General features: G+C 44.4%; 1 protein-coding gene across 1 annotated transcript; it reads right to left on the bottom strand.

The window, feature by feature from the left end:
• Positions 1 to 4,438: 4,438 nt before the first annotated feature.
• On the bottom strand, positions 4,439 to 25,486 carry LOC135921030 (protein phosphatase 1G). Its single transcript, XM_065455331.1, has 9 exons — positions 25,088 to 25,486; positions 24,618 to 24,687; positions 22,170 to 22,613; positions 21,442 to 21,709; positions 15,945 to 16,023; positions 14,543 to 14,777; positions 7,370 to 7,502; positions 5,098 to 5,185; positions 4,439 to 4,813 (listed from the first exon to the last, which is right to left on the bottom strand). Exons 1-9 carry the CDS (start codon positions 25,196 to 25,198, stop codon positions 4,511 to 4,513), a joined length of 1,731 nt encoding a protein of 576 aa, XP_065311403.1. The 5' UTR covers positions 25,199 to 25,486; the 3' UTR covers positions 4,439 to 4,510.
• Between the last annotated feature and the right edge of the window lie 252 nt (positions 25,487 to 25,738).

Genomic DNA, 25,738 nt, shown 5'->3' with positions numbered 1-25,738 from the left:
ATGTGTATTGTGCACAGAATGCCGTGACAATTATCTTTGGTGAACATGGCAACACAAGGTGCTGCGGGGAAGCCATAAATTAAAAAGGTTGCCGTTTCTTTCGCCCAAAAGGCGAAGCACTGATTGCAATAGCAAATTAGTAGATAGCTATACGAAGTAAGGATATTTTTATCGGCCGTATAAACTCAAACATTCGCTTTCTATCCAGGTCACGGCTCAGAATAAACGCAGACGGTACAAATGGTGCATCGTAAGCTCGCAGTGATATTTCCGGCATGATAGACCATCAGAGACAGTTCGGGAATTCACTTTGACGAGGGGCTGACGCACACAGCTGATGCGACTTAGCCCAGTTCGAAGCACGGGTGGCCATCTTCTTTGTCGGTGGGGTCACCAGCCGTCTGTCTTATGACGTCAGTCCAGAGTGCACGCCCATTGGTGGATGCTCGTGTGCATCCGCCTCGGAGGAGTAAACGCCCCCTTTTTTTCTAAAGTTGTACCCGACTATAACTAAATTAACAAGCATGGTTTCACGCCCGCACAGGTAAACATGAACACATTTTGGTCGACGACCACGAAAACTTGCAGTCAAAACGCTGGAGTGAGGAATCGCGGCAGCAGCAGTGAGCGCATTGACCTTCGTACATCCATCGCTTCAATGCGAACGAAACGTCGAAAGCACAGTGCATAAGAAGCTACCGGCACAACGCGCACTCTGCAAACATCACAGATCTCTTTCAAGATGCAGCGTCTGCATGGCAGTGCCGTAACCAGGCGGATAATAAAGCCCCTCCTAGCTCACCTCGCCCCTGCGGGTTGCGCGCGACAGAAGAGGTGCGCTTCCGCCCCGCCTTCCTCGCTTGTGCAAGCGACATTGAGCCGCGTTCGCCGGCTCACCATCACATATACAACACACGGCACGCGGCGACTATTTCATCGCCCTTAACTTTATATGGAACTTCACGGCGACGGCAGAAATGCGCCTGGAGTGTCTATATAATTCATCATCATCATCATCAGCCTGGTTACACCCACTGCAGGGCAAAGGCCTCTCCCATACTTCTCCAATTACCCCGGTCATGTACTAAATGTGGCCATGTTGTCCCAGCAAACTTCTTAATCCGCCCACCAAACTTTCTGTCGCCCCCTGCTACGCTTCCCTTTCCTTGGAATCCAGTCCATAACTCTTAACGACCATCAGTTTATCTTCCCTCCTCATTACATGTCCTGCCCATTTCTTTTTCTTGATTTGAATTAAGATATCATTAATTCTATATAATTGCTATCGCAATAATAAACAATCCTGTGTTCCTCTCCGGGTTTTTCCAGTCCATACTTCAGGAGTCACGACACCAGTAGGGTCATGTGCACGCTGTCGCCAGGGTTTGGAAGCTGTCCATTGGTCAATTGATGATGCGCGAGAGTGCCAGCATGATGAAAGCTGGCTGTGTGTTCCAAAAAAGGGAAGAGAGGCTTGTCCATTATGTGTCGCTGATCCTTCCATAAAGCTGCCATTCAACCAGCATCGTGAATCAGAGGCGGAAAATGAAGGATACCTTCTGGCTGATACAACCTGTAGCTTTCACTGCGCTGCCAGCAGTTGTACGCAGTGACGAGGGGAATGTGAAGGCAATAAAGAAACTGCAGCGAGTGCGTAATCCTTCAGCAAATGCCTGTGAATTCTGAAAAATGCTTGCGGCTGTATATTTGTTGTAGAGTGCTACACATTTCAAAGCTCAGAGTGGTTTAGGGGCGCCCTAAGAGCTGTGAAACTGTAGCGACTGTGCTTTGAGAGTTACTGGAGCAGCATTTACTCAGAGTGCTCTACGTATGCATGCTGAATTCATTCTGTTCTGGGATTCGAACCTGGTGCCAGCGCCTAAGGCGGTCGTTCTATTACGCGAGCTAACCAGGAGGCTAGCAGATCGTAGCAGCGAGGGAGAATGAATCAACACGAAGCACAGGGACACAGAATATGGCAAATAAGTTCTGCGGAATTCTGCAAGGTGGAAGGAGGCTACATAGAAACCCACATGGGTATCCTTTGTACCTTCGTGCTACGTTCGGGTGGATGACAATTTTACCTTTCATGAATACTTCCTCCACCTTGCGGGATTCTGCAGAACTGATTTGTCATATTCCAGGATCGGCATTCTTGAAATTTAAAGAGGGCCTCTTCAAGGTGAATGTGCCAGTCACCACAGAGCAGCTTTCATGTCAGAGCAGGCGCAAGTGTTCATAAGTAATTGATCACTCGAAAGAAATGACGCTGCAACATCATACTTTCAATACAATTTCTTAAGAATCATTTTTTTTCCCCAGTTGGAAACTGAACGAGTGCAGCAAAAGCAACAGCAGCCATCCATGGAAGTTTATACACAGATCCATGCAGATTATCACTTTTTCTTTCTTCCTTGGTTTGAAATGGACAGAGAAAATGTCTGTTGTATAACAAACCGCTGCACGTGTCAAAGTGTCATAATGGCTGATGTACTGTACCTAGAATACTTGTGTTTAAAAAAAATTATGATACAGTATATCGCTTCTTCCATGAACTTTATATTTGTGTGTGATGCTTCTTTGTTGAACATAGCATGTCTGAGAAAAAGCAGCAATTATTTACAAGCATACAGTGCATACAAGACATAACAGGAGCAAAAAAAAAAAAAAAAAGAGAGAGAGAATAGTGATGCAAACATCCTGGCAACTGTGCCTTGAGATATGTACAAGCACCATTCCTTGCACATGGATTTGGGGCAACAACCAAGAAATTAACCAGTGCTAAAACTTTGCATGTGTATGAGATGGTAGCACACAGTACAAAAGCTGCACCAATGTTGCCTCTTATGAAACAGCATATGCTTTACACATGATCTACGTCAACAAAGGTATGCCAGTCAAAATATGAGTGACAGGCACGTCAGCTTACAGCAGAAGAGTCAATATATCTTACCATCATATGAAACATAACAGTTTGCTGGCGGCAGCTTGATTCGCATGAGACTACCGCCCATGAATGCGTCATCCTAAACAACAAAGTTCCTCTGCACAACATTTAAAAAACACTAGGAGACGACACTTGATGCGAAATGATGGCCAGCGGAAGTCCCAGGAACGTATGAACTGAAGGCCAAGACACTACACCTTCGACCAACATTTTAAAGTCATAATGCAATGCACTTAAAATTAGATACATACTGAAACACTGCATAATTTTCTGAAGTACAGTTGTCACAAATGTGCAAAGCTTTCACATTTGCATGTTCCACATTTACAAGCTTTGCAGTGTGCCAATTTATGCAATTATCAGCATGGTTCATCAGACGGGCTTGCTAACGGGACATGCTATGCAAAAGATAGTTAACAACTTGCTGTTAAACCACCCATTTGACAAGGATGCCCTCACACCTTTTGCAGGCACGACACGGATAGAAAACATTTGCTAATGAACTGCTTTGCTTGTGAAAAATGGTACCACTGGGAGCTCTGTCTTGAAATGTGCTTCTGTGCCTAAACGGATATTCCATTGGCGATCCAAGGCAATATGCAAAGCATTAAAGAAGAAGAAAAAATAATAAATAAATAAAGGACCTTTTGCCTGCTCACGCCACTGCTACAACAAACGTTTAGCTGTGTTTTAAAGTTCTTGACTTTCCATGCTTAGACTTCCATAGCACTGTTGCCAAACCAATAGAACGTAATTACATGCTAATTTTCTCCACAAAGCTGGGCAGCTGTTAGACATTGTTCCGACAGTGCTAAAGATAAAAATGAAACAGAGACAACAGAACAATCGCTGCTCCTTTCTTGTCTTGCGCTGTTCAAATGCTCTCGAAAGACTAAACGACTGACCGAGATCAAGGTAACGCTAGACAAGTACGCAAGCAAGTACTCCTGGCCTGCACTTCAGCATGCGTACTGCCGACAAGAATACGTGTTCCGTTTTTCATGAACCTACGTACAAATACGGGTCTCGCTAGGACAATTTTCAAAAAACTTCTTTCTGCAACAGCACAGGCGAACAACATTTCTGAAATTAGACAGTACAAAATCATTTGCTCTATCTTCATGGGGCCTTCTCCTAGCATACCGGTTTTGTTTATCAAAAGAAAGCCTGCACAGGAAAATGGTCACAGCATCTACGAGCTACAAGAGCAATCAAATTAGAAATAAGACTGAAATTATGAGTCCCTGTATGTAGCCAAAAAAGAAATTTGCAGAGATAAAAAAAAATAATGAAAGTGCTTTCTTTCCAATCTGTAAAGCGCTTGTGCTGAACACGTGACAGCAGTGCTTGCGCTGTGTGGACTCTGCACTAAGCGGCACTAAAGTGAGGCCAACAGTTGTGATGCAAAAAGAGACTTAAAGAAGCAAGGAGGGAGATATATATATATATATATATATATATATATATATATATATATATATATATATATATATATATATATATAGTATATATATATAAAAGAAAAAAAGGGGGAACAAACTAAGAATGCCAGAGTTTGTACGTCTATGCATCTGTCACTTCTGTCGCTTTGGCACCGTTAGGAGTGGCTTCAACATCACTGGTAGTTGCAGAACCGTCAGCACGGCGCCGCTTTGATGGAGTCTCTTCTACGCTGTCATTTTCGGACTTCTCGGCCCCCTCAAGGGTTCCACCGTCTGGAGATACTGGCCGCTTCTGTCCCCTGTTGCCATTGGCGACATGGTCGCCACTGTCTTTGTCTTGATGGAACTGTACAATGATGCAAGTCATGTTGTCACACCCTGTGCCGTCGCCTGTTGTGTCCGGGGCGAGGCAAGCATCAAATAGCTGGAAAGTACAAGAAGACGTATGAAAAATATTACCGAGGGCATCACAACATATATATATTAAAAAAAAAAAAACATTGCAACGACATCTGCAATACACTCCTCTTTAACATGACATGCAGAAAACAAACTGATGGAACATTGTTAACTCATTAATTAGTTCCCTTACATATTTGCACATCTACAGCAACCATAGGGGCATCATGCAGAAACTCAACCATACACTGGGAGAGGGGGGAGAGAGAAGTTGGAGTTGCCTACAATGCCAGTGATTGATCGGCTTACCATTTCACAGATCTTGGACAGTGGAGAAGTACCCTTGTCCAGTTCACGCTTCACAAAATCTACCACCTCTTGACTCGTCATGTTGTTCCTGCAGAAATAATTTTTCTGTTTTGAAACGAGGTATCAAGAAGAAAGACAGAAAGAAGGACCTGTGCCACCACAGAAAGGTCACTGGCACGGTTCTCACAACGTTACACAAGATCTAGGGACAACAAGCTTTTCATGTATTACACACCGCATTTCCAATTATGCTCTGTCAACCACCTTTATAATAAAGCTAATATCCGTTTAGTACTTGGCAGATACAGATGCGGAAGATGCGCAAGCGCTAGTTCTATGGTCACAGAAGTCACTCTGTGCATTTCACAGTGCACTTTTTTTTTCTATCTGCGACACTTCCTACAGAATAATTATACTTCATATATTACAACCACACCCCGTGAATGTAAGGTTACATTGAATATATATATATATGTGTATGTGTGTGTGTGTGTGTGTGTGTGTGTGTGTAAGTGTGTGTGTGTGTGTGTACCTTTGTGCTTCCAGCATGGGACGTACTCTGTTTACCTCGCAAGAAGAAGCAGCACACTGTGGTAGCTGGTGGCAGAAACATGTCACCCTGCTTGTTTGGTCGTAATAAAGTCAGGCTTCTGTTTCACTCTGACAGGACTGACCAAATTGGTCGAATTAAAAAAGACGCCGAAGAGCACCAAACACAATGCTGATTCATTTGGCAGTATTTGCCAAATTCTTACAAACTTCTCATGACCCAGTACGTTATCACTAAAGGCCGTGTAAGGTTTGGTATTGTTGGTTTGCAAGATCGCTCAACTCGTGAAACTTCCCCTGACTGCTAATCTGGATACCGCATATTCAAGTTAAAGCTTACCAGCCAAAGTGGCACAGTGGTTACGGTGTTCTCCCATGGAGCACAGGCTTGTGGGTTCGACTCCCACCCACGACATCCTCATTCCAATTCAGGGCAGAATGCAAATACATTCGCACACTCAGATTTAGGTGGACGTTAAAGAACCCCGGTTGCTTGAAAATTAATCTGGAGACCTCCACTACAGTGTTTCTTATAGCGCTGGTATTGCTTTGAGAGCTTAAACATTACAAATTAATGTATCGGACTGCAACTCAAACATTTTCTTGTTGTATGGCGAGAACACGATGCAAGGAGCTTTGGCTGTACGCACCTTCACATTGAATAACGGAGGTACACCGCAACAAACTTATGGGAAGGACAGCTATCTTTCCAGTCTCTTTGTTTTTCCTTCCGATAAATTTGCACCTATGTTATTCAGTATGAGCCAACTCACCCAAATCAAGCTGTTACCTTCACACTGCATCGTAAAAAAAATTTTTGTTGAAATTCTTCCGTGTGCTTATCCACTGCGACAGCAAGAACTAGGGTCAGTTTTACCCAGTGTGTTGGAATGAAACAAAAATGAAAAACAAAATTAAAAAGAAGAGGGAAAAAAAAAACATTTTGACATAACGAGAATGTAACTGGAACATTCTTTATCCGTTTTCAGTTCAAGGGGAAAGTTGGCAATCCGAAACGACCGATGCCATGCAATGTCAGCATTAGGGCACATATCTCAGGCGGGGATAATGTAAGCAATAGTTGATTGAGTGCTCTACTACCCTACGCCTGCCTTTCGGTGCACTAGCAGATCAACATCACAGCAAAACCCGGAGCTTTCACGGCGAAGAGCTTATCGTTTCATTTTCTAAGGGTACAACGCTATGTTACCGAAGTTTTATCATTCGATTATATTCGTTTAAATTCGTTTTATCACAACGCCAGCCTGCATTTCGGCGACTATACTCTAAGGCCACGCTCAGTGCCTTGACTCGAGACCCTGAGCATGATCTCAGAATTCATAATTCATCGATTGAGAAAAAGAAGTACCATGTTTTTATCGTTGCTTTGTTAAAAAAATTATTGCATGCGAATCAAACCCGTTATGAACTGTTAGGATCATTTTTTTTTTTCATTATGAAGCTGAACCAGAACAGAAATTTTTTTCAGTGGGACGAAACTAAAACCAGAACAAAAAACATTTCGTTCTGGCAGCTTGGTTTTACCACACAAATGTTTGTCTTCAGTTTGAGAGACTGTTTCACTGATTTCACAGCTCGATAACAGGAAGAGCTAACACTTTATCACAAGTTCTCTTTCACAGGTTCTTTGCTGGTAGGCTCAACTGTAGTGCACAACAGATTTTACGACCCTACACAGAAGCACACTTTGAGGAACTCTCACCAGATGCCATCGCAGGCCAAGACCATAAAATCGTCTGTGGCAGGATTGATGTCAAGGGTCTTGACATCAGGAAGTGCGGTGATCATCTGATCCCGCAGCTCGAGATCTTTGTTCCGCTTGTATGCGTGGTCACCTGGTGAGGAAAAGAAGGGAGCTTTACAATAATTTAAATAAAAAAAGCTTAGCTCATTAAATTGAAGCATGAGAAACTTCTACAATGGCACAAAGCCAAAGTCCCAATAATTTGGACCCCAGGCCACATGGCTGGCACAAAGCAACATGCCAACACATGAGGTGGCAAGGAAGAAGATGGCTGTGGACATACTAGTCGCCCCGTTACCACTCGTCTGATCAGGCAACAAGCTCATCGACACAGCAATAGTTACATCTGTGAAAAAACCTTCTCGAATGTGCAGGCAATGGGACTAATACTACGTTTGGCACATCTGCCTTCCACCAGGTCTTCCAAAGGTTTGCCAAGAGCTGATGTATAAGGCAAGATCCAGCATCAACCTCACAGCCAGGGGCGTAGCCAGGGGGGGGGCTTATGGGGCTTCAGCCCCCCCCGAAATTTTTTCGTGTTGTCCATGCACCGCCGACCAAAGCGACCCCCGGCGCCGGAAATCACTCTGGATTTTGTCTAGAATGTCTTTTTGACGCTCGAAAAGACATTTAACCGCGAAGATTGCAAACTCGGGCTGGATTTCGTGGCAATGCCCATAACCGGGAGTCACATAACGCCAAGCAGTCCCATCCGAGCACAAAGTTTCAAAGGCGCTTTGATGGTGAGCGGGCTCGCCGCGGCATCTCACTGAGGCCACGGAATCTATGGAGAGCATGGATATCAATTGCAAAACTTTATAGGTATAAATCTCATAAGCTCTTGATGTGAAAGGTGCATTGACATTTACAAAGTTGTGCTTTAGATTTTCAATTGCGGAACTTTGTGGGTTTAATGCTGTTATAAATATTTGACGCCAGAGGTCCATTGACTTTTCTAAAGACTTACATCGGAACATACAACGAGACAAGCCAAATCAACACACCAGCGGACGAGTTGACAAAGAAGGCAGCGAGGTCCAATGAGACGAAATGTTGGGGTGGTTCATTTGTGCCGTCATGTCATATAAAAAAATATCAACATTTTTTTAACCTACGCCTGCAGAACATCCATGTCAAGACACTAAAGCCAGCTAAAGTAACTACCTTCTTATTTATTTTTTCTACTTTGACTTTTATTCGCGAGGACACATTGAGCCTCTTCATATTTTTTTTTTTTTTGTTCTCGCTATCCTACCCGCGGGCTGCCAGAGACAGCAGAGCGCATGCGTTTTTCTCGTATGGCCCCGACCACCGTGCGGTGCACTTCGGTGCGTGTTCGGTTTGCTCTGGCCGAGTGCATTTTCACCTGACATAGTTTTGGACGCTTTCTGGCTAGCAGACGAGAAAAAAAAAACAATGGTCGCTCGCCGCCATCAGTGTGGGGACTCGAAGGATTGCACCGCATTCCTTGAGCGGAACCTTTCCGGAAAGTCTTGTTTCGCCGCTGTAGGATACTGAGCATTATGCGTATGGTTCTCAGTGGACCAAGCGTCTCATGTTTTCTTCGGTATTCCTTCCATAGCCCCATTAGGTGCCCGAAGTAGGCATTCGATTCTGGCCAACATACTTTCCTATGCGTTTTTTTTTTTCATTTCGGTGCCTCCGCCTCACACAAAAAAATACATTGTTGCGGCGCAGCGAATTGTCGCATGGTGAAAGTTGGTTTTGATACTTCTTTTGCGGAAAGTAATGGGCGACGGGACGCTTCAGTTGCCGGACACGTTTATTATATTATTGCGAAAGCAATTATATGGATACTCCAGGCGCATTCCTGCCGTCGCCGTCGCCCTCACGTTTCGTATAAAGTCCAAGGGTGATAACATCGTGACCACGCGCTGCATGCTGTAGGTGAGTGAAAGCGTAGGAGGGGAGGTAGAATGGGTGAGCCGACGATGGTGGCTCAGTCTTGTGTGCGCAAAGGAGAAAAGCGGGGAGCAAGCGCGTCGCCTTCCGTCGCGCGCAATGCATCGGGGGGAGTGGATGAAATGGGGGCGAAATCTAGGATTCTGTGAATCTATGATTGTGCAACATGTTTATTTGGCTTGTTTGACGCATTATATACAGTTACTTCTTCTTACATACATAGACTCATTGGAGACTTAAATGTATACTTAAATATATTGTTGCGAGGTTTCGTGTATACATGCAGTGAACTTTGTTTCCAGTGACACTTTTTTGTCCTTTATCAAGCCGTATTTTCGCATTTCTAATGTACCAGGGCGAGTCAAATGAAAGTGAGCCTACCCTAACCACGCAATAATGGTTCGGCTCATTACCTGCGAGGCATGCGCGTTGGAGAATGGCATGTCTCATTTACAAAAGTGACACGCAGGTGTGAAAAATGTTCTTTAATGCTCTCATACAGTGGGCTGAATGTGGTTGCGTCACATTATGGACACTTCAAAAGTTGAACAGCTCGGTGTCGCGAAGTTTTTGACAGATGAAGGTGTTTCCAAAACAGAAATTAATCACCATATGGCTGCCGTGTACGTTCAACACTGCATTTCACTGACCACTGTGAAGCGTTGGAGCAAACGGTTCAAAGGACGTTGCAAAGACATTCTAAGACCGGGCCAAAACCATCGTGCAATCATCCCCCCCACAATTCCAAAGGTTCATGAGCTGCTGAAACAAGAACGGAGGATAAGCATCGATGAACTGGCAGACCGTCTGAACATCAGTCACGGTTCGGTTCACGCCATAATTCATGAGCTTCTCGGTTATTGGCTCTTTGGTGCGCAATCGATCCCCAAGATTTGGATCCATCGCGAGAAGACGGAGAAGTTTCGCGCTGCCTTGACTCATCTGATCGGGTATCACAATGAGGATGACGACTTCTTCTTTGCAACTGTGATCGGGGACGAACCTTGGTGCCACTACTACGAGCCTGAAACACGACGGCAAAGCTTAAAGTGGAAACATTCGAATTTACCACGCCCAAAGAACGTAAAGGCCATCATTTCCGCTGGAAAGGTGTTGTTGACTTTTTTTTTTTCGATCGACAGGGTTCATTACTGATAGAATTCGCTAAATCTTGAGAGGCTATCAATCAATCAAGAACGAACAACGTGGAAAATTGACGAATGGGGTCATCTTGTTCCACGACAATGCCTGTCCCCACGTCGCTTATGTGGTCAATAGAAAACTGGCAAAGTTCTAGTGGGAAACGCTGCAACATCCGCCGTACAGCTCAGACCTGTCACCTTGCGACTTCTACATTTTGGGGCAACCGAAAGAAACAGCTCAACGAAACCAGATACAGACTTTTTGAAGCAGCAACCCAAGGAGTTTTATAAGACGGGAATCACGCTACTCGTTAGTCAATAGGACAAATGTCTAAATTTTCACGAAGACTACTTTTAAATAAGGTACCCCGTTGTTGGCTCATTCATTTGACTTGCCCTCATATATCTTGCAGAACTCCTGCTTTTTATGCGTGCTCTCTTTCGCGACTATAACTTCGGTGCAATTACTCACAATACACGACAAGGGACAGCTACTCCTGCGTAATACATTAGAACAAACGACAGCGTCATTGAGATTTTTCACTGGCCGTTGCATATATACAAAAATGTAAGCACGGTTCTTGAATGACAAAGTTTCATTAACATATTTGTCCTCAACTTGTTCAGTTCATTGCCTTTTAATTTTTCATATCAGTGGCATGCACTGCTTTCCTGGTTTCGAACTGATTTAGTTCTAAAGTTCGTGTGATATTTTATTTACTTAATAAGTAGACAAAAAACATGGAAGCATTGACGTCAGTTATGTTGGGCACAATTTTTGGCACATACGAGCGTAATATTTTATGAAAAAATACATATTTTACTTGTATTTACAGGGCGTAGCTTTCAAGAATTCGTTTGCAGCATCTTTGGGAATGACAATGCAGTTATTATTCATGTATTTGATCCCTCGATAAATTGTTTAAGAGGAAGCTTTAGCTCGGGCCCAATCCGACGCGGCCTATTCAAATACTTGTAAAACGCAGAAACGCTTTTCTGAGATAATCCTGCTAATCGCTTTTATTGAAATTGGTTGCATTTGAGAGAGAAAGCTATATCTTAGTGTCTGTTGGAAACAGAACTTCCATTTAGGGCCTGAATTTTGTTTAAAACATTTTGAAAAATTCGAAAGTTCGAGAAAATAGAAGCACGACGTTTACAAATTATTAGCTATACATGAAGAACAGATATTTTGGTTCTGTAAACGGCATTTATTATAACAGTCAAGGCGGACAAGTTTGCTGTGTCAATGTGTATCTTACGTGAATTGGTTACGTTGTGTACAAGGGTTCTGCAAAAGACGTATTTCCACAATACTAAATTTTTTTGAGATTCATGTGTAACATATCTATTTTGTCCACTGTAGATGTACTATTAGATGCAATTCACAGAATTGTGATATAATTTTTCATTGTTGAGTCACGGAGTTCTAAACTTGATAGTTCCGTTTTCTGAAAATTTTCAATTTTGGCCAATATTTAATAAGTAATTGACCACCTAAATGAAAAATTCGAAACCAGTGGGCACTAGATTTTAAGTTTTTCTTTCAAATGCAACAAACCTCATCAAATTTGGTGCAGTGGTTGCCGAGAAAAACGAATTCTTCTTTTATGTGTGTTTAGATAGGAGCGCCCGAGCTAAAGCTTCCTCTTAAGGAGGAGGCGGAGCTGCAACGTGCAGCTATATATATATATATATATATATATATATATATATATATATATATATATATATATATATATTGGGCCAGTGGCGTAGCCCCCCCCGAACAAAATTTCTGGCTACGCCACTGCTCACAGCCAAAGCTACAGCCCAATGGAGTTGGATAAACTAAGTTGGAAGTCAGTGCCTTGGGTGCATGTGTTTGCTGTTGACATTTCTTGTCTTTTAAGGGGGGACGCGGGGATCAACTCCGGAAAAACGACCCAAAAATCACTTTTTAGAAAGTTGCAGATTTCGAATCTTTGACCCCTTTCCTATAAGTTTTCCAAATATTTCCGCTGAAAACGACTGCTAAGTACCATAAATAAATATATACATAAGGCAATACAGCGAAAATTTCGTGAAAATCGGTGGAAAAGTCGCGGTTTTCGAGCGTCCCTAGCTCCGGAACGGCAGTACGCGGCGCGGCCATGCTGGTACCGTTGAAAAGCGCGCCTCTTCGCCTTTTGACTCCTCTCTTTCATTTCCTGATAGAGAGAAGGGCAAGCATAAAAAAGCAAAAAGTCTGAAGGTCGCGGAGCTGCTTGTCGCGGCCGCCGATTGGCTTGCTCCGTCACGTGCGTTCTATGAGCCGCCCCATTGGCCGGGTCTGGAAGCGAGCTGCTGCGGCGTCTGCTTCTCCTGTTTCTTCGCGCGCTGGCTGCTGCCCCTTTGTTTACGTGTTGGATATTCGACGTATGCCGCCGCTTCATCGCTTTAATCGGATTTGAGTTTTCTATTTCATTTTGTGGTTTCGAGCATAACTTGGCGGGCCTGGACGACGAAATACGCGACCAAGCGCCGCTTTGGCAGCCGCAAGCGCAAGCCGCCGAACATCCGATGGATTAGTCCTAGCAGAGTTGCGTCCGCGCGCAAGCTTAGACTGTCGACGCATTGCCGGGCAATTCGCAGGCTGTTGCAGCCTTGAGTTCCAGTGGTGATGATACTGAACTAATAACCGCCTTTTCCGATGCTTCCGGGCCTGCAACGCCCTGTAAATGCTCCGCGACGTACCCCGATTGTGCCACCGCCGTCACCGAGATGAACGACGAAAGTGCGGTCCAAGCGCGTGCGTCTGCGGCCGTGAAGACGAACCGTGCATCAGCAACGGTCGCACCATGCAGTCGCATCTTGAGTCACAATTCATCTTGTCAGAAGTGTTGAATATGACCGCCGCCACTGTCCGCGCGTCACTTCGTTCTGTGCCGGCAACCGAACGGAAGATAGGGTTTGCGGCTGGAGGATCATGCTCGGTGGCGACGGACTCAAGCGAGTCGAGCAGCTGAGAAAAATGCGTTGCGCAAGAAGAGGGCACAAAAAGCACATGAAAGCAAGCATAAAAGATCCAAGAAGCCAAGAGATCAACCTGACTCCTGTACCGACAAGGCCGGTGGTTTCTAGTCGAATAAACATGGCCCAAAACTTCAAACACCTTTTTCTCAAAACTTTTTTCTACCACCAAGGTCAACTTGCAAAGCCAATATCTCAGCCACCGTTGTGAATATTTTTACACCGTTTGTTTTGTTACACTCGTTGTGCACCACTGCACACAGTGACATGTTTTGTTTTCAAAATAGTTGCTTCAATAATTTGTTATATTTTGTTTTCACAGTATCGATTTTCATGCAACTGAAGTAGCTGCAAAAGAATGAAAATATAAAAAAAATCCGTTAGGCTAAAAAAATTACAGGAATGTCACTGTATGGAGGATACATATAGGAGTGCTATCAAAGTTTGTTTGAACTCCTAGCACCAATATACAGGTGTGCAGGCATTTTGCAAAAATGAAAGCAGAACAATTTTGTAAACAAAGAAGTACTTCAGATATTGCAGCCATATTTTCACCATATTTTCACAGCTTTGTTTATGTGATATTATTAACATCTGTGCAAAATTTAATCAAAATCGGATGGTAAATAAAAAAGTTAGCTTTGATCCCCATATCCCCCCTTAAACTGTTACCTACGTTTTTCTCAGAGATTTGCATAACATATACGAAGGTGTCGAATGTTGAATAACAGCCGCTTGTACTCTGCGGCTGATCAATGCATCTTAAAACTTCTTGTGCGCAAACAAACAGGAACGAAGAATAAAAGAAACACAAGGACGAGCGCTCGTCCTTGTGTTTCTTCTATTCTTCGTCCCTGTTTGTTTGCGCACAAAAAGTTTTAAGATGAATCTGTTCCAACTAGGCCGACTCGCAGTTATGCTTCAGTTCATTTCTAGTTCTTCCAGCCCTCTTTCTACTTGTCCGAACTATAGCTTAAACAACCCAGCAAAAAAGCGCTCCATCTGTTCCAACTAAGCCGACTCGCAGTTATGCTTCTGATCGATGCAGTTAGCAAATACTTTGTGGCACACTGACCTATGGCTCGAGAGAGGTTCAGGCCGCCATTGACCCGCCCTTCCTTTGTGACGCGACCGCCGGCATTGCGGATGCGGTTGTACTCCGCAGCATCCTCTGGCTTGTGGTCAAGCGACATGTCCAGAGCCTGTCCAGAGCGGCAGACGACGCAGCGCGAGTCGCCTGCGTTTGCCACCACGAGGTGATGCCCTCGAACGAGACCAACAACGGCTGTGCAGCCACTGTCGTAGCCAGCCTGTAAAGAGAAAAGACGTGTGTGTGAGCTAAGCAACACTCATGTTCGGAGCAGGTCTCACTCCTACGCACGACAGGAAACTTGAACGTGTTCTGAACAGAAGGCAATGACCCTCCTGCAACTCTTCAGCGCAGTTCTTGTAGCTAGTCTCATTACCATATTAACACTTCACAAGCAGTGTGGTCATAAAAATCTAATTCCGTGCGTTTCACAGTGCGGTTCCTTTTGATTTGCCATGCTTTCTACAGAATAATTTTCTTAAAAATTGGGCTTACAGAATGCACTTTAACCAAGACGACAAGGGCAGATAACTGACTTGCGAGGGTCAGCCGACGATCGCGGCTCAATATCGCATGCACGAGGGAAGAAGGCTGGGTGCCGCCTGCCATTAGCTGCAGAAAGCAGCATGGCAGTTCCCGGAGCGGGCAACATGCGGCCGCACTCCCTGAAACCCTGCTTTCTGCTGCTGACGGCGACACAAGTTTATGCTTGCGTCGTCGTGGTAGCGGCTTGCATTCCCATAAGCGCAGGCAAATTTGAATTTTTCTCTTAAAATCCAGGCAATGAACTGTGCCAAGTGTTACATTAGATGAATTCGATGTCAAAATGCGATCGCTCTGCAAAATTTGAGCAACAACAGCGCAGCGGTGAGAGGAAAATCTTTTTTTCAAACACGCGCAGCGAAATATTCAGAACTCTGTACATTGATTCTGTGGTGTACGTGGCGATGCCGCGAAGGTGTCGAAAAAATCGGTGATTGGCTATATGAGCCTCAGCATCCCCAAGAAACTTTTCTCCACTTCATCCTCTTCCTAACTGTGACATGTAGCAGGTAGTGTCTGATATTTTGCCTAAACATGTTATTTATTTTTTCTCATGCCGCTTCTGGCGATTCCTGAGTTTCAAACATTGTAATTGAAGCACTGAGCACCTACTCAAAGGCAATAAAGTACAGCAGCATTTCCCAAGCAATTACTCATTGCAGGAATCACAGAGAAAATTTGCCGTCGCACTTCAGTCGAGAAATGTTAGCGAATAAAGGAGTGAGGGCAAACACAATTCTCTGCTTTTCTTTGAGTGTGTTCTTGGGAGTACTTTCGATCATGGATATGCCGGTGCATTTCAAAAAGAATTAGCAGCGTAAAGGGGATCTGAAGTGGGACTCACTGTTTCAGTATCACCAGTTGGCAATGTGTTGAGTTGGCTAAGTCTCCGCTTCAGTCGCTCGTTCCAGCCGCCACAACCTCTGCACAGAAGATGAAAAATGAGGCGTCTTGTTGGGGTGCTCAAAGGGCCAGTACACATAGAGAGACAGGTTTAATGAAATAAAACAGGCAGGAAGACATTGCAAGAACCCTGTAAGCAAACACTCGCGCAATGCACCTCTTTTTCAGCTACTAAAGCTGTTATTCATGTATGCCAAACCCAGGCTATGGCTGCAACACGCTAGTTCGCAGACTTCACATGTAAATAATGTCTACGGCTCTCGGTAACAACTTTCACTTCTTCACAGAACAATACCTAGACAATAAAAATCCATGAACGCACTTTTCCCAGTGTGAAACAATTCAGCAATGTCGTGATGGAACTAGGTGACACAGTACAATACTGGCACTCTTTCATAAGTATTTATGAAGCCCCTAGAGTACCACTGCAGTCAGACTTGATTATAAGAAACCCAGGTACAGCAATTGTGCTTTTTATACCCCTGTCACACAAGCACTCAAAAGTCTTCCGAGCAAGAAGATTTTTCCCGCAAAAGAGTTTCGCCTGCAGACACACGACAGGGAGCAATCTCTTTTTCGGAAGCTGTTTTTCCTGGAATTGGAGGAGTTCGTTGATCTCTTTTATGGCCAAAAAGGAGTAGCCTCGAAACCAGTGAGCGCCAGCAATTATCAGATATTAAAGAAAACACACAAATGCATAGTTTTCTGTCGCCTAGGCTCATCATAAAGAATAATTTTATGTTTTTCAAGTCGAGTAAACCCAGTAATACTCATTTTACTTTGTTAAAGACAAATTGGGTGCACAGAAAATGTGTTGTTGGTTATATGAGCCTCAGCATTCCCATAAAAACATATGAACTTTGCTAGTTCTGCAAATGCATTTAAACTACAACAATAAATCTTTCCATTAATGTTTCTTAATCTGGCATTGTTAAATTTATTTGAAAGATGTGTAACACAATAAGTTTTAACTTTAAATTTCGAGATACATCAGTTTATTTTGGCCAAATTCGTTTCGAACTCTAGCGCCATGCATTCTGTAGCGTGTCCAGAAGGAAACACTAAAAAGAGATCATCAATGCTGTCGGCTGTACAACACCTCTTCATTAAAAAGTCTTTCACCTTGGTAAAAGACCGCTTACATAAAAGAGTTTTTGCGTGCTCGTGTGACAGGGATATTATCAAACGTGCAAAATTTATTTAGCAATATTCATGGCTATACTGAATCACAAGAGCCTACAAGCAGTGTCATAAAACAGCCTGCAGCACCCTTCTTTTACTGCGCCTGCTTTCCTCTTGCTCAATGATGCAGCTAAACATGCTGTGGAGCACTGTAAGTATTGCTGTTAGGTGGTCCAATTCCTTGCTCTCTGTGTGCAGCATCATTTCGCAGGGGTAATAAGATTAAAAAATGCTTGAAAACGTGTTTAGAAGTACCAGATAAGGTGAATTACAACGCACAACCCACGAAATAGCTAGACTCTACCGCGTAACTACGTTACTCACCCATGACACTGGATTAGCGCAGTTCTGTTCAATCTTTCAATAATGAACTGATCACAAAAATTTATTATAGCCAGGTTTGAATGTATTGAATTACTAGACAAACTATTTTTAGAGCATGAGTCAATTGGTAATGACCATGCGTGACTGTATACGAGAAATGCATTCATACGCTGATGGCAGGAGACCAGAGTCAAAAAGGCCTGTGGCCCTGCTCAAAGTGTTGATATCCTCCTGAGACCCGGGATGCATTTGGGTGCACAGATTTTTCCCAAACTTTCAGAATAAGTCAATAGGGTTAAAAAGGCGAAAAGTGTTAAATATTTTTCCAATAGCCCTGATAGTTACAGCTCAGCGCGATGTCCAATATATTGGACACTGGGATTCTGCCCGGTCTTTTTTCAGCCAGCGCACACATAATGACGTACCGCAGATATGGTGCGCAAACTCGTGTGCGAAAATATTTTAATAACTCGAAAGGCAAAGTAGTGAATAAAGTACATAAAAAGAGCATTCCTCTGTCAAAAAAAATTTGCTCTTGTGTTCACTTCCTGTGGGAAACTTCAAAACACCTTTTTGTCCTTGGTGATGCAGAAGAGCCAAAGAGCTGCGCGTAAGCTATTGTATTAACTTTATTATAAAATCAAAGATATGCCCTGAAAGCAGGTAGAAATACGAAAAACATTGCTTACTTCTCCGGCAGCTGCCGTAAAACGCCGCACCGCTGAATGTCGTCATTGTGTCACTGTTTCGGCAGGAATTTGAATGATGTATGTTCATCAAAGCTGCATAGATGGCGCAATTTGGTGCTAAAGAACTTTATTTTCATGTCGCAGCCTCTGTAGTCTGCAACGGGCAGCGTTTGCAGTGTCTGCAAGCATTGAGCAGAGGGTAGTGCTCTTTTCTTGGGGTTCCCGAAGAGACAGTCAAGCCTGCTTTGATGGCGGATGCCACTCGGTTTCGTTCTCACTCTCAGTTTCATCCTGCTGCTTCCCTTGAGCCACGAGAGTCTCAGCAACAGATTGGCGGAACTGCATATATTTCAGTATTTCTTTCCGCTGTTTCTATAGGGAGCGTATGTCCCGCGTGTACTGCACCTTGGAATTGTTGAGGGCAATGTCGAAGAGGTGAAAGATGGCTCTGATTGTCCACTTGTTGACGCGTGCTTTTATCCTGTAGTAACTTATCATTCGGTCTGCGTTGTCAACGCCGGCCATGTTCACGTACATGCGCACAATATCTGGTAGATGGATATCGATGTTTTTTTTTCCTTACGAGACCGCCTGCGATAGGTGTCTTGCGGGTCCTAGCCATGGATTGAAAAAAGATAAGTTATCGGCTTAATTCATCAGACATGCGAGACCGGTCCCCTAAAGAAAAAAAAGAGACGTGATTTCGTCCACAAGCCGCTAAATGCCAACAGTAGCCGCCTGCTGTTCATAACAAGGCCATCACAAAAGCGCGGTCAAAATAACCGGGTTGAGTCCTAGCGTCCAACGTAATGGACACGCGAAATCAAAGGAAGCGTAAAAAAAAGTGAGCGCGCGAACAGTTTAAATTCCGCATTCTGCGCGTACGCTGTTGTATTAACTTTAATATAAAATCAAAGATATGCCCTGAAAGCAGGTAGAAATACGAGAAACAGTGTTTACTTCTGCGGCAGCTGCTGTAAAACGCCGCACCGCTGAATTCCGCCATTGTGAAACTGTTTCGGCGGGAATTTGAACAATGTATTTTCATCAAAGCTGCATAGATGGCGCAAGCAGGTGTCCAATAAGTAGGACAGCGCAGTTTTATGAGGATGAAAGCCTTGTCACAGGATTACTGGCTCATTCATGAATGTCCAATATATTGGACAAATCTCCATAGCCGGGTCTCAGGAGGATATAGTCACATGATGCTTTCTGTGAAAGTTTCCAGAGAGGTTGCTCTGAGTGCAAGTTCTGTATCCCATTTCGCTTGACTCAGTCCTGAAACCAAGATATTAATTTTCCATTTAAACTATGCTATATTCATCTGAATAAGCAGACCGTGCGCCGGTCGGATGCTTGTCACATCAGAGACCCTACCGTAGCTGCATGGAGCTTTGAAAGGCGTTTCACTCTGTTGCATCTACTTTTGATACTCGGTGGCAGAAACAGTGATTTTATTCCCCACTGACCTGTGGTAAATAAAATGGGGAAAGAGCGACAGAAACGATGCAAACGACACAACAATGGTGAGTCGAGCAGACGACAGCTACTGAGCCTGTAAGCTCACCTCAGCCAATGGGTGCTACTGAAACAGCTGGAGTTTCAGGATAAGGTGACAGCAGCGGCACTGCAATTTCAGTTTTTTTTTGCACCACCCTTGCCGCTTGCCAAGGCATCCGCTGGACCCCCATGCCTCCATTCAGGTACACTCTACTATAGACAAGTTGATTGAAGTAAAAACTTGTTTTTTGTTGGAATCAACATTACACTTACAGTGCTGCCGTGACTTGTGGTCTTTCGCGCTTCGAATTCGCTTATTCGTGACGTTATGGCAACGTAGTACATTCGACATGAGGCCCGCTTCGAAAGACGAGAGGTTTTGACGGCCGAGAAGTAGGGAAACTCTGCCGTGGCTCAGCCGCTCGATGCCAACGATTCACAGAAGGCAGGACCAGTGGGAGGCGCTCTTTAGTTGCGATGCCAGTCGGAAGGGTTCTATGGGCCTTGTAGTGAACTGGTACCATTCCCGAATGAAATGGTTCTGCAGCCTCTTGAGAAGTACTTAAACTCAAGCAAGCTCGAAGGTGGCGTGACCTCGTGCGATCACTTACAGAGATAGTTTCACTTTCGCGAGACTCGGCTCAACCTGGTACTAATCTCCTCGAAGTACATGGCTGACAGTGCTCTTGGCACTGATAATGAGTTCGACAGGGCGCCAAAAGCAGTAGCCGGGGACGCTTTCAGGGCCAAGTCACACGAAATTTCCCGAAAGTGAAACTATCTCTGAAAGGGATCGCCCAACAATACCATCCAAGGAAAGCTATCTCCATCTCACACGACGACAATAAGTGAACTTGTTTCCGAATTGTCAGTTCGTTCAAGCTTAAGCGGGCGTGTTGTGTAGTGTCAACAACATTTGGCAGTTTGTGCACGCAACATTGTCGGCGACTTGCTGCCAAATGTTGCAACTCTTGAGAGGAGGCTGATGCGTCGCGGCTAAGCAAACGTCCAGAAAAAGATCACTAATCTTTTTATAGGTGAGAATAAAGATTTGCCCAAACCTCCTTCAATGCTTAGTTGTCATTATTTTTTATTATTATTATTTGAACCATCTTCCTTGGAGCAGTGCAGGTTCGTGTCGTGGTCTTATTCAAGCGACGTGTACCCTCTTTTTGGGCAATACTGAGCGTCACTGCTTATATTCTTCAGTTTTTTTTTTTTATTATACAACGTCCGGATTATACAACAGTTTTGTGTGGTCCCCTCAAAGTCCTAGAACCAAGGTTCCACTGTGCTTGTTCATCATGCAAAACAAGAGACTAATTTTGGAAGCACTTGTCCAGTTCAGCCCAGGTCATCAATGAAGGTGCCAAACTATAATGAGGCAGCGGCCGCTTCTCCATGCTGCATGGTTTCAGCTTGAACAACCTGACAGTGCTCGACGAATGGAAGTGTGAGCAGTGAATGGAAAACAAATGTGCAACTTTGTTCTCTCTGAGAGCACATACAGTTGAACCTTAATATATTGAGGTCGCATCTATATGAAAATACTTTCGTTATACCTGATGTTTGTTCTAAGCATACATGCTGATACTGGCAAAAAAGGAAATAAGGAATGAGTAATTTTATATCCAATAATTCATTATATTGAGGTTCAACTGCACAGTATCTCTAGGAGCATCCGGCGCCAAAAGGGCTCCTGGAGAACATCCACCTGCAAAAGGTTGAGCATGAGCGACTCACGCTTCATCTTCCCCGTCTGCTTCCTCCTCTCCTTCTTCTTCCTCCTCCTCCTCCTCAACCTCCTCCTCTTCCTCAGACTCTTCCTCGTCCTCCCCACTCTCTGAGGAATCGGACGATGCGTCCTGGTCAGCGACCAGCGCCATGTAGGGCTTCCAGTTCCGACGTGACGATCTCCTCCCGGACTCCGGCTGCTCGTCGGCTGCACCTGCAGACCCTGATGGCGATGCCGAGCTCCCTGCCTCAGTGTCGCAGGAGCCTCCAGCTTTGACTGCATGACAGGAACACAAAGAAGTCAACAAAAGCGAGACTAGACCACTGTTTCTGAGACTCAACTTCAATGTACTTGCATTTTTTTTATGTGTATGTTTTAGAAATCAGTAACCAGATAAAACTTTTGTTATATCTTCAGTCAAATATAGATGTAAGATTTTTTTTTAGTGACCCTCTTTGCATCTTAGATGAATCTTGAATCAGAAGTATTGATGGTCCCATACAGAAACAATCATTCTCAGCCTTCACACTTGAGAAACAATATGTGCGAAAGAAAGTGTACAAAGGAGAGGAATGGACAGGTTGAGCAATGTCATCTGTGTCAGTTGCTTTCTTTCGTCTGCCATTTTTTTTCAAGCTACTAATCCAACTCCGCAGGTACACTAACTCACCCAGCAGACAGTATTAATGCAGCAATGCTTAACAGTCGTTACACAGGGAGGCAGTCAAGGACTCACCTTTATCGTCAGCTTTCTGCACTGACTGCTCTTCCTGCAAGCTCTCCCCGTTGACGAGCTTCTCCCCTGTCTGAGATTCTGGTTTGTCAACAGCAGTGCTTCCATCGCCCACATCTCCTTCGCCTTTCTTTCCACTCTCTTTCTCTTCGCACACAACTTCCTTCACTCTGCCGCTGTAGCGTGCTAGGAGGTCTTCGATGGGCATTGTGGCTTCGGCGTGCAGCATGTCCGCCTCACCCTCTTCCGGAGTCGCTTCCCCTGAGTCGTCGGAACTCGTCCCGGCTAGTGCCTTCAGCTCGCTGAGGCCAGTGGCAGTCACCAGGCTGGCATCAAACTGAAGAAAGCCCTCCCGTAACGCTTCCTCAAGGTTCCCTTCCTTGTAGCATGACAGTGTCTTGACGAAGTCGGGCAATTTCATGGCGCAATACTTGGCCACCTCGGCACCTGCAATGAGCAAGAAAACACATCAAGGCAACAGGCGCTGAGCACTCCTTTCATTTCAGTGCCGGCTTCCAGCCGAAAATCAATTGTAGCTGTAGCCGGTTTGAACCTATTAAGTTCTTTTGTAGCTCCTGTGAGTGCATATCTGCCTCGATTACTCAGTGGCTGAGGTGTTCTGTTGAACCTGAGGTTACGAGTTCGATTCCCTGCCCCTGTGGTTGCCTTTCACTAGTGGCAGCATGCAAAAACACCTGTGTGCGAGGTGCAGGCAAACATCAAGCATTCACCAGATCAAATCAGATATGCAAAGTTAATCTAGAGTTTGCCAATACATCTCTCATGGCCTCTGCGTTCCTTTGGGACATTACATTCCATCGATCTCTCAATTTACTGCAAGAACACAAGCTTTTGCAAGGTCACTACCAGTGCACACACTACAACAGCCAGGCATTTAAAAGTTGCCTCGACAAGTAACCATGCAGCCACAACATTTGTCTGTGACACCGTTGCCCTTACACTGCCATTTTATTAATTGTAATCAACCATTGTAATGCTACAAGACAACGTAACACAAGCACAGTGCAAAAAAAAGGGGACAACATAGAAAGACACACACGGCGTTGACTTCCAAAGAAGACTTGTCCCTGTCTTTTATGCTGTGCTTGTGTTATGAAGAATTACCAACACACCCAAGCCTCTACCCTTGCCAGCTACAAGACAACTGCTGCATGATATCTGCAGATGGGTTAACAAGAATATAAACAAAAGTCAATTGAATGGCACATAAAGAAGTGATGGTGCATAGTACCAGTAGAGCAGCAGGTTTTTGTATTCATTATTCTTGGTTCGAATACTTGTCCTAGTTAAAATTTTTCTTGCTTAGAGGGATGCCTGAATGCCGAGGGGAAAAGCTATTTCCTTGTTTGTTTGAAAACATCTTTATTGTGTATTTTTAACAGATACTAAAACTACCAAAGGACGACGGGGTAAGATCACCGTGCACAAGTTTACAGAAAGGTATTTCAGGTTCGTTCTAATGAGAAATCTAGAGCTATCGCAATGCAAGTTTCAACAGTAATCTGAACTTTATTAATATGAAATATGACCTGTTAGTCGTCGGTACGTATGTCAACATGGTGTGAAGAATAAAAAGGTGGTCAGTCAAGGTCAGTCTGCTATGCTGTACACAACTAACAATCGTCAGTGAACAGAGAATAGCCTTGCATCACAATTCACAGTACCACAAAGCTTATTGCATCGTGTGCCATCCCAAGCTTGGTCTAGTCCAGCCAAGGTTTATGCCACAAAGATTCACCTTAGTCATCAGAGATGCAAACTAGGAGGCTCTGCTTTAGTAATTAAGTATGTGAACCGAACATTGGCACAACAAACACGGATATAGCGAAGTATCGGGTATAGCAAAGTAAATATGTTTCACTCCGATACCACTGTGCAACAAATATACGTTTATAACAAATATCGGATATAACGAAGTTATTTTCGTGTTGGATGCTGCTTCGGTATAACAAGGAGTTTCATACAACGAACTTTTACGAGAATGCAGCTTCAGCAGTCGGCAGTAGCAGTCGGCAATAAGCAGTATGGCACAAACCATAAACTCGCGCTCAGCAGCAGCCAAATGATTTATTAATTCGCCTCGGGGCGGTTTACATACTTAATTTACTTCTTGCACCGCTAAAAGTTTCGCACATGGTTATACTTCGAGAAACCAACGAATAACTGCCTACAGCTCCAACTCCCTCCAAACGTGGGAGCCAACACGGCATTGTAAATCAAGAAAGTCTCTGTACTGATTCCGGTCAAGGAAAGTATCGCTCAGCAACATGCATCACAAAACAGAAACACTCGCGCACCATGGGGGCACGTTATTACATATTTTGCGCCTGCACAATTAAGCAAGTAGCAAGCAATGATCGAGTGGCTGAGGCGTTCGGCATGCAACTGTTATCTACAGGTTTTGCGTCGAGTGATCGGAGGCATACTCACCACCGTGACCGTCGTAGACAGCGAAAAACGACGTCTCGCGATCGTAATTCAAGATCGTGTTGTGGGCATCCTGAAAGCAAGAGCGAACGAAAGTCGTCAGGTTTGTTTACATCAACAACGTGGGCGGAGCCTAAGCGTTCAAACCGCCTCAACGCGAACGCAGTGTTTAGATCACGGTCAGGGGAGCCATGCGCAGAGAATCGAAATCTACATAACAAAGAAAAACAAGTCAAATAACACATGCATGGAAAGGTCGCGACTTCCTAGGTCGCAGTTGTATTTCACGCTATTTCACGGATCAGAAAGGACCGGCCAGCCCGCCAACACCGCTGACCAAAACACGGTTGGGCGCTCGTATCCCATCAACGGGACCACGGCTTCCCAGTTCTCGGACGCCTAGAGCGTCTTTGACTTACAGCGACAATTGTGCGATCTGGCACGTCATGATCAAAATTCGAGAGAGGTCTTACCTCTTGGCTCATTCGCCAGCCTTGCATCGACGACGCGCCGTATGATATACGGCTCCCCGTCTCGTTGCAGGAGAACTTCTCCGTTACTGGCTCCGACAAGTAGGCACCCATAGCGAGTCGGAAATCGACGAACGCCGGGGTTGATTTTGCTATTCCTCAAATGTTTTACTGTTTACGGGAATTTATTGTAACTGGGCGCACGCAGCCATTACACGTGCCCGCTTATGCCCGCTTTGTGGAGTTGAAAGCAGCGATTGCAGCGCTCCTGAGATCGACTATCGACGAAACGCAGCAATAGAAAATGCCGGAGATGACGTGAATGCTAATAACAAAAGGACGTTTACTTAAATAAAAGTCAATGACATACTTCTTCAAACAATGTAACGTAAGTTCTGCAGCCGCGAGGAGCCCGCCCTGCGCTGTAGTTGAAAGGTAATATTTTATGCAATGACTTAGCGGCGCACTTTTTTCGCTCGCGGAAACGGCAAGCCAGCAGCCAAGTTACTCCGGAAGTTGCGATATATATGTATGTCCAAATTAAGCATATTTACCAAGATTTATTGCAAAAACGCACACATTCCTAATAACGCGTTGATCTCATAATAAGAGTTAATGTTTGTTTTAATAACTTCAAAGAAATTGAAGATTTAC

This window comes from Dermacentor albipictus, chromosome 6, assembly GCF_038994185.2.
Source record: "Dermacentor albipictus isolate Rhodes 1998 colony chromosome 6, USDA_Dalb.pri_finalv2, whole genome shotgun sequence".
NCBI lineage: Eukaryota > Metazoa > Arthropoda > Arachnida > Ixodida > Ixodidae > Dermacentor > Dermacentor albipictus.
The sequence above is the reverse complement of the archived record's forward strand: the minus strand, read 5'-3'. Positions and strand labels throughout refer to the sequence as shown.

Excerpts from the sequence above, each read along its gene's own strand:
- LOC135921030 (XM_065455331.1), bottom strand. The coding sequence starts at position 25,198 with ATGGGTGCCTACTTGTCGGAGCCAGTAACGGAGAAGTTCTCCTGCAAC. Across the intron at positions 7,503-14,542 it reads GAACCTCTCTCGAGCCATAG|GTGACCACGCATACAAGCGG; the intron begins GTCAGTGTGCCA and ends TTTCCTCACCAG. Across the intron at positions 4,814-5,097 it reads TGTCCAAGATCTGTGAAATG|CTATTTGATGCTTGCCTCGC; the intron begins GTAAGCCGATCA and ends TGTACTTTCCAG.